This window comes from Trachymyrmex septentrionalis, unplaced genomic scaffold (genome assembly GCF_001594115.1).
Source record: "Trachymyrmex septentrionalis isolate Tsep2-gDNA-1 unplaced genomic scaffold, Tsep1.0 scaffold32, whole genome shotgun sequence".
NCBI classification, from domain to species: Eukaryota; Metazoa; Arthropoda; class Insecta; order Hymenoptera; family Formicidae; genus Trachymyrmex; species Trachymyrmex septentrionalis.
The window spans coordinates 3,280,534-3,290,186 of NW_017305485.1; the positions used below are offsets into that span (position 1 = coordinate 3,280,534).

The 9,653-nt window shown below is 37.4% G+C and overlaps 1 protein-coding gene across 1 annotated transcript in view; it reads left to right on the plus strand.

Moving 5' to 3' along the window:
• The window catches only part of LOC108749828 (muscarinic acetylcholine receptor DM1-like), a 29,693-nt gene extending 24,047 nt beyond the window's left edge, over positions 1–5,646 (plus strand). Inside the window, exons 13-16 of the mRNA XM_018488804.1 lie at positions 454–733; positions 1,270–1,396; positions 3,014–3,316; positions 4,827–5,646. Of these exons, the coding sequence (XP_018344306.1) occupies positions 454–733; positions 1,270–1,396; positions 3,014–3,316; positions 4,827–5,459 (1,343 nt within the window). The 3' untranslated portion in view covers positions 5,460–5,646. The remainder of the gene's footprint in view (positions 1–453; positions 734–1,269; positions 1,397–3,013; positions 3,317–4,826) is intronic.
• The last annotated feature ends 4,007 nt before the right edge of the window (positions 5,647–9,653 follow it).

Sequence of the window (9,653 nt, forward strand, 5' to 3'; positions counted from 1 at the left end):
CACACACACACACACACACAATATATATATATATATATATTGTTGGATGAGAAATTACAAATTAATATAATGTTACTTTATGTTTAGCAGATAAGTCTAAATCAATATTCGCGATAAATAATCATCCGAAACCTTCGAATAAGAATTGAATTATTAGGCTCAGTTGAAAACAATAATAAAAAGAATCAAGTAAAAAGAACCAAGAGAAAACGCTGATTCTTGATAGTTAATATTTAATGTCTTTTAAATTTTTAACAAACGTTTCGTTCTTAAACTAGAACCCATTTTAATATTAATAGGTACATAAAAAACAAATTCTTCGAATGAGAGTCTGGAGTTCTCGAGTCTTTTGCAGTCATATGTTTGTTAAAAAAAATAAAATAAAATTTGCAATAAATATAATTAAATGTTCATTGAGAACTGCTCCAGACAACAACATAATGATCGTTTCAGGATCCGCTTGGGGTATATCGCTGCTTCTTTGGCCACCCTGGATCTACGCATGGCCGTACATCGAGGGTCAAAGGACTGTGCCGAAAGCCTCGTGCTACATCCAATTCATCGAGACGAATCATTACATCACCTTCGGCACGGCCATCGCCGCGTTTTATGTTCCTGTCATGATAATGACGTTCCTTTACTGGCGGATCTGGCTGGAGACGAAGAAACGTCAGAAGGACCTGCCGAATTTGCAGGCCGGCAAACAAGACGCGAGCAAGCGCAGCAACTCGAGGTGGTAACTAGCGCTTTCAATTGTTTCTCTCTCCGAACTTGTCGTCAGCATGTCATAAAAAAAAAAAACAAAAAATGCAATCTCTGCACAAGAGAGATGGTAACACATTGCCCTAATTGGAAGATCAGCCCTTCCTTTGATTTTAGGGCACAGATGCACCGGTCGAATGAACGTTTGACACTATTAGACATCGTTAGATTAATTATAATTAATTTTTTTCTTACGTGAAGATATTATTTTAGTCGTATATTTATTTTTCCTTCTCCACAAATATTATTGAATGTCCTTTTATGATTATTTTTTTAATACTTGTTATTTTTTAATGTTAGCTCACGATCTTTATAAAAATATTTTTTCGAGATTTATGGATCTCGTTAAATATTTTCTATTCGTTTAATCTTAATCCGATAAAAATATTTTTTCTCTCGTCCGTGTAACTCCTTTTGACAACGCGAGTAATCGTGTTCTGCGAATATCGCGCGGTCGAAAGACTTAAGTACAGTTCGACGTACTTACTTTCATGTTTTTCCCTGTAGTGACGAGGTTTTAGATATGGAAGAGAGCAGAAGACAGCGAAGCGAGTCGAGCACCGCCGACGACGTCTCGCACGCCACGCACATCGCGGTTTCCTACATTGATAAGCACTATCCGCAATACAAGAGCGTAAGTATAGTTGTAACCATAAGTGCGAATGCGATTACACCAAGTGGAGTCACTTTGCACGTTTACCTATTTGCTCGTCTTTACAAATGTCGTTGATAGTTGGAACTTTATATTTCACAATTCGCGCAATTCAGGATCAGTAATTGTTATTACTTTGAAATCTTGTGTATCTCTTTGCATTTTGAAAGGAAAGTCGCCAATACTAACATAGATTTCCTAAAGATCTCCCTTATTTTTCAGAAACATTACGCTAATACGATAAAAATATGATCTATTTAGATGATTAAAGAAATAAAAATTCATAATACATATATTTGTGGCTTGCTCGTGTATAAAATATCAGTTAAAAAAAATTCTACAAATGCGAAAATAAAATTCTTATGATTGTCTTTTATAAATTGCATGATTTTTAAATAAGAATGGCTATATATATTTTTAATAGTATTATATCTTTTTATATATTGGTATATAGTTTCCGTAAATTTATTTATATTTTTTCTTTCTTATTTTTGTCATATCTCAGACAATACATAATATTTATAAAATATTTGTAAGATTTATTTTGAATATTTTGTAAATATTTCTGTCATCTGAGATTGTACAGATCAGAAATATTTATTATACATATTAATAGTAAATGCTATGAAAATACTTATAATAAAACATTGTAATCCCAGTAAAAAGTATTTACCACAAATATTTACTTATATTCATCATAAATATTATATAAGTATTTGATTTCTATTTAGTCTTGTATTTAAATATTTTTGAATAACGTTTATAGAAAATATGTTAATATTATAAAATATTTATATAATATTAAAAAAAATAAGTAATAAATATTTATAAATATTTATCGTAAATATTCTGTGCTGTCTGGAATGGTTTTATATAAAATCGGGGAATAACGTAAACTGACGTACTTGTTTGTAAGGCAGATCATAAGTTAACTTAATCTTTACATAGTGCTGCGTTATAGTGTCAAATAGCTCTATCGGAGCTGAAGGCAAGTCTGTATTTATGGGAAAACTTAAAAAAAAAACCATCGCGTTGACAGTAATTTTTTTCTTTTACAGGAGTCATTAATAGAATTTAGCTACAAAATACCTACAAGTGAATGTACATAAAATTTTTTAGAATCTTTTCGATAATTCTTTTTCGATAAAAAACATTTTTGTTGATTTATATATTTTAATAAGCATATAAATTATTGTCTATAAAAGGAAAAGAATAGGAATACGTGGCATTACTGCTTACTGTCAATTTTGGGGCCCATTTCGTTAAACGTTTATTCTTGCTTAAAGTCTTGCAAAAAGTTAATTATTGCAAAATTGCAAACAGTATTATAAAAATTGCTATCATCTGACGGCACTTTCTAGTTTGTATTTACGTTTCTAAAGTTTTATTTTATTTTTAGCTTTTGTTTAAAAAATGTTGCTTAAAAACAAAATTGTATGTCAAAATTATATTTGCGACCTTCTTCTGCTCATCAGAGAGAAATCAGTAAGGATTCAGTATTACGTTATGACGCAAAGTTACGTTTGCATACGCAACCTTGGCTAGGTTAATCACTTTCGCGATTACAAGCTTATCCGTATTCGTTTTTTGGGCATGCAGCACAGGCCGTTTTCCTGGACCTGGCTGAAGATGTGGTGCATCGCATGGTGGCACAGCGGTCGAGACGACGAGGACGACGACGAGGAGATCGCTGGACCGGAGAGCAGCCACACCGGGGCCGGTTACGAAGACACGCTCACGCCGCTGTCGGCCGAAACGCCGCTTCCCAGCACGGTATCGCGATGTCCCTCCCTCAGCGCGATACAGGCCACGGGGATCGCCCTGGACAAGACCGCGATGCAGCACGAGCTATACAAAAGGCCGGCACGGTCGGTCGACCTTAGAAATATTTCCAGCGATACCGTATGTGACGCTTCTATTCGTTTTTTACTTGGGAATCAACTTGAGAAAAGATAACATCTTTTAGGCTCGATTTTACAATATATGATTATCTTAAAGACTTAAAGGTAACCAAGAAATTTATGATTGAATTTTATTGATAAATCTGTTGATAATCTTTAATCTTTAGGTAACCATATATTGTGAAAACGGACCTTAATGTGTTTTCGAGGGAAATCAGTATTACAACACGCGGCTATTAGAATTATTAACAACGGCTGTGTTCAGCAGAAAAAGCAATTTTACAGCTATTGTAATGGCGAATTCGATTGGAAGCACTAGTGCGCACTGATGCATATTAAAGCCATTGTACACTAATTTAATTTGAGTATAAAAATAACATGCAAATATTTCGAATTATGAAGTACATATTTTACCCAATAGTACAATAAAATATATTGAGTATTTCACGATTTAATCAATTTCTATGTTTATTTATAATAAACATTCCTGGTGAAAAACTTTTCTGGAATTATTCCACTTCTTGGAAATTATTGAAAATTTACTGAAATTTCACTGAAAGTGAATTTTTCAGTTAACATACTGAAAAATCGTTGAAACTAAACTGAAATTACTTTGAAACTTCTCTGAAATGTTTGCTGAAATTTTGCTAGAAATGAATTTTTCAAATAAAAATTGCAGAAATTAAACTGAAATTTTTATGAAATGTTGAAATTTTGCCGAAAAGTGTCCCAAAACATGGAACAATTTCAGCGAAATTTTTCCACCAGGGATATCTTTACGTTATTTTGTGTACGGATTTAATGTGAGTGCGTCGCCACCAATTGAATTCGCTATAAGATTCCTTGATATAATTAAATTTTAAATCCATTTTATAATTGCGTAATTATAAATAGTAGTTGTAGTTATAAGAATTGGTCAATCATAGTCGAATATTAGGAGAATATTTGACTGTGGTAGATCAATTTTTATAATACCATCACAATGTTTATACGATTGTAAAATGAGCTTTAAATTCCGTGAAGAACTATAAGTTTTTTTAAAACGTAATAGATGTAATAATGCCTTGAGGAATTAATTAATTCGTTAATTAAATAAATCAATTAATTAGTCACAGCCGAATGTGAGAAAAATACTCGACTATGATTGGTCAATTAATAAGGTTTAAAGCTTACTACGTATCTATTTCGAGACTAGGAGCAAGATCAATCATATTAAAGAATTTTACAATTACAAAACTGCTATTTTTGCAAAATGCAGCCAAAGTTACATATTATTTACGTATTTAGCTATTTAGCTATTAAATATAAGATTTGTTCTTGTTGGGTGCCTTTCATTGGTTCATCAGAACATTTTTCTCACTATACAATTTTTGTATTTAACGTGAAATCGATATATAATTGTTTGTAATAATAATAATAATAATAATAATAATAAATAAACCTATTATCTTTGATATTCCAATTGATTCGCTCGAAGATCCATACTATGCGTGTGCCTCCTTGACTTCCAGATTTATACGATTCTAATCAAATTGCCGAGTAACGGCGGGAAATTCACCGAGGGGACGAGCATAAGGATGATACATGACGAGTCCATGTCGATCCAGTTGCATCCTATGATAGAAGACAGCGAGGATGACGGTGGTGTTGGCGGTAGCAGCAGTGGTGCCAGCAAGCTCTTCCGTCTCGGCGGCGGATCCGTGTCGAGCCCATCGACGGTGACGATGAGGAGGCCATCGCAGATGCCGGACATCAGGATACCGTTGAACGCGAAGAACATACCAAAGGCTCTGACGACTGGCAAGGGAATACTGAACAAGCAGCCGAACAAGAAGAAGAAGAAGATCCAAGAGAAGAAGGCCGATCGGAAGGCCGCGAAAACGCTGTCGGCCATCCTGTTGGCGTTCATTATCACGTGGACCCCGTACAACATCTTGGTACTCCTCAAGTCCATCACCGCCTGCTCGTGGTACATACCTCAGGTGCTGTGGGACTTTGTTTATTACCTTTGTTACATTAACAGTACTGTGAACCCGATGTGCTACGCGCTGGGCAACGCAGCTTTCCGCAGAACCTACGTGAGGATTCTCAAGTGTAAGTGGCAGAGCAGGAACCGCGGTGCCGGTGCGGTCGATCGGGGATGACATCAGTAACCCATCGATGCGCACTTCGATCTTCTCGCATCGAGGAGGGGAGCAGTCTTCCCTCCATGCTTCCGATATCAGCACACTACAGAATTGGAAGTCAACGACCACGCGCGCGCGCGTGTGCACACACACATACACACACATGCATATACCGTAACAATGCTGTACTGCTATTATTATTATTATTATTATTACTATTACTATTATTATTATTATTATTACTACTACTCTACTATTATTATCATTATTATTATTATTCTTATATCGCCGTTTACTTTTCCTCCGTTTTACGCGTTTCTCAGATCGTACGAAGAAACGGAAGCGAGGAGACCGGCGACTGCCGCGAGTAAGTTTGGCGCTCGTGACTGCCAAACTTCCCTGTTCCTAGCGATATCGCTCGTCGTTACGGGTACGTCCCGGTCGTGTGGTCCACACATCTTTCGGGCTCACTCTCGGGATCGTGCGCGACGTTTAATATCCGATTGGCCACTCACGCTGTCGTCACGCAGAGATGAAGAAAGACTACCTTCCGAGTAGCTTTCTTCTGCCCGAGGAACACACAACAGGCGTGAGAAACTGACTTTATTTTGACTTCATAAAAGTCAAAACGACGATTTGTTTTATTGACATCAAAAGTCAAAGTAAAGCGCTTTTTTTTTTTTTTTTTTTTTTTTTTAATTGACTCTTACGTGTTCCTTGGATACTGAATAAGAGATTAATCCCCCGACGACCGCGTCTCGTTTTCGCGCGCTGGCCGATCGCGTGCATTTTTCAGTGAAAATTCTATTAATCGTCAGTAATTACGCGGATAACTCGGTTATCCCCCGACGTAATATCGGAGTTTAACGCTCCCTCTCTCGAACGTAATTGTATCATTTCGTAATTGCATTGACGTCCATTAACGCATAAAAAGAATTAATCACGAACTAATGTATTCTTGTCGGGGGGTTAATGACGTGACACCGGATGACGTGAACGGGTCCCCATCCTCGCCTAAAGAATATATGAGGATTGTTTGTTCACAATATTCTCGAATAATCTCGAATTTCGACGACACTGATATCGATCGTCTATATCGAGACGCGTGAATATTTAATGAGGCAGTGGTTCTTAAGCTTTTTTAAGTCGCAAACTCTTCGGGGGAAAACCGAGGGTTCTCAGCTTGACTGTCATTTCAATATTTCAACGGTCGTTCCGCCGGAATCTTTTCATTGTAACGAAAAGATCGACGTGGGATGACGGTACGCCGGGGACCTGGGGAAATTGCGAGAGAATCGTGAGAGGGAGGAACAAAGAGGGGATGCGGACTCGTTCGCGCGTCGGAACGGAAAGCGCGTGCCGGCCGTTAACGCACTAGTCAAAACGCACGCAGCTCCGGTCTCCGAGTTTCGCAGGGAAGTAACGCGATGTGGATACTGCCATGAATTTAACATCTTTATTAATACCTCTCCGAATATCGCGCAAGTCGCGCGAGTTCGGAATTATATATTGCGTATCCGGTGCCCTCAGGACTCCCCCGAGGAGTACTGGTACCTTCCCCCGCTTCGGTGCGATCGTCACCGTCGTCGCCGTAGTCGGAGGCATCGCGCTGCCCTCCCCCCCCCCCCCGAGGAAGAAGGGAAAAGAGTGCGATGGCGGTGGCGAGTAGCATCGGGGAGAGTAGACGAGAGGGAAAAAGCTAAGTCGCACAACAACTTATTTAAGTAAAAAAAAAAAAAATATATATATATATATATATATATCGAAAGGATAACGATAATCTTCTGTACGCGCAGAATCGCGACTGCAAACACTCGATGTAAATTTTACGACGTAGCGAAGTGTAAAACTGTAAATGAATGTGTTTAAATAATAATAATGCTGGAGGAGGGGGGGGAATAGAAGAGGAGGTGGGAGAAAAGGATTCGACGATGGGGGAATAGTCAGCGGAGTACGGGAAGACAATTAGCGATTAGGGAGAGAGAGAGAGAGAGAGAGAGAAAGAGAGAGAGTTTGAGAGAGAGAGAGAGAGAGAGAGAGAGGAGCGGGAGATTTAACGCTAAATCGAATTCTTCCGTAAAACTAAAATAATACATTCTAATAATACGTGCCAAAAGAAGCTTTAAAAGATTATACCAAGATTATACGACGTGAGAGAAAGAGAGATAGAGAGACGAGGCGGAGCGAAAGGGAGGAATGTCGTAGCGCACTCTCGTTGCTATTAAGAAATGAGATACCAAAAAAATATATAGTTAATAAAGCAAAAAGAAATTAAATAAAGTAAATAAAATAAAAGCACTGTGTCGAGCGATACACTTTAGCGATCGAAGGCTCGTAAAGTAATCAAAGTCAACCGTACGCGCGCCGACATGCCTATAGTGACCTCAAGACTGCGAGACTCTTCATTTCCATCCTTGCGATCATCTAATTATAATAATACCTCGCGCATCTCTCGATTTTACATGTAGAAAGAAGATGTATTCTTTTACATAAGTGTTCCTTTTCTCTAGAAAGAAGAGATTTTACTCTTAAAGTTCTGCCACTCTCGATGAAAGAATGGTAGAATTTTCACTCCTTTGGAGCGGAGAGTTCACCTCGAAGAATTTAGAGAGTTGGGTAGCTTCTCCTCTTCGTTTCCATAAGTCATACGTGTTCGTGTGAATGTTAAAGTCGACCCAAACTGATTCTTGGCTAATTTCCACTTGCGGAAACAAGAGGAATGTACTCTCGTCTTTCGCGTATTGTTCACTCGCCACTCGAAGAAGCATGAAACATAATCGCTGCTCGAACAAGTGCGACAGCGACGTTCCTATGTACGCGTCGGCACGCGTGCGTTTGTACCTTGTACAAAATACCCACGCACACTAAACACGCACTCTCGCGCGATCAGCATACACATATATACACGGTGCAGTGTCGCGGATAGTACGTACTCGCGGGGATGCATCTACGAGAGTGAGAAGCCCGTCGAAAGTCACGCGCCTCCTTTTTTTCGTCCACGACTAGTGTTCTTGATCTCCCAAAAAAATTCTTGACAAAAATAGTATTTTTTTATATTTTTAGTGCCCCATATTTTTTAGAAATTTTTTTTACCGTTATTATCCTTTACGTCAACGGTTTTAAAGCTTTTAAGATTCATTTCACTCTTAAATATTCCAATAAAGTAAGTAATTCAGTAATAAAATCCGTTGTCACCATTTATGAGATTTCTGTCAAAGATTTCTTTTTGTTAAACGTTGGATGGTAATAAAGAAGAAGCCAATTACGAGTAACGTTAGGATCCAGACATAAAGAACAGGATAAAGAATACAAAATTGAACATAAAGAATTGGTAATAAAGCTAGAGGCTGACGATACGATTTTTCGTTCTACTCTGACGTTTTCCTAATTCCTTATGATTAATTCCATTTTTCTCTTCATCGTGATCTGATCAATATTTACTTTATGAATGGAGAATGTTTGCTTGGTCAGGTGCATTTTCAAACTTGTGTACAGTTACAAGTTGTGTATCTACTTTTATTAAATTTTTTCCAAAAAAAAAAAAAAAAAAAAAAAAAAAAAGTCAAATTTTTTCCGTCGATTTTTTTCCGAAAATTAAAAATTTTTTATGAAACTTAAGAACACAAGTCGCGATGATCCGAGCGTGAAGGGATCGCGCGATTCTCGGCTGGATCCCGTACATGCAGATCGGCGAGGAAGGAACTCGACGACAGAAATATTGATCACGAACGAACCTAGGTACATCGGGTGGACGCGACGGTAGTTACGTATCGGCAGTATATAATTAACGAGTACAATTAATCAATGATTTCGATCTATTATTCGGGTACTTTTGATACGAGGATTCGCGCTGATCGATTTAGAGACCATTACGCGAGCGATTACACTGATAAACTGTAAACACAATTTCTGTTTTCCGAAGTGCGACTAAGCAATGAGTTGTTTTATATAACGAATTTAAAAGTATTCCTCCCTCCCATAGATGTGTTAAAGAATTTCAAGAAGAATCTCCCAATAATAATTAAGGTGTTATATGCATATAATGATCGTTTGTTAGCTGTAAATCTTTAGTGAAGAAGTCAATGCGGAATATATGTCACACGTGAGGAAACGAAACCTATTCTGTAACTCTTAACGACTGTAATAATATTATTTGCAGTCATTAAGAATTGTAGAATCGGGTTGAAAGTTAATTTTAGAAAAAAAAAAAAA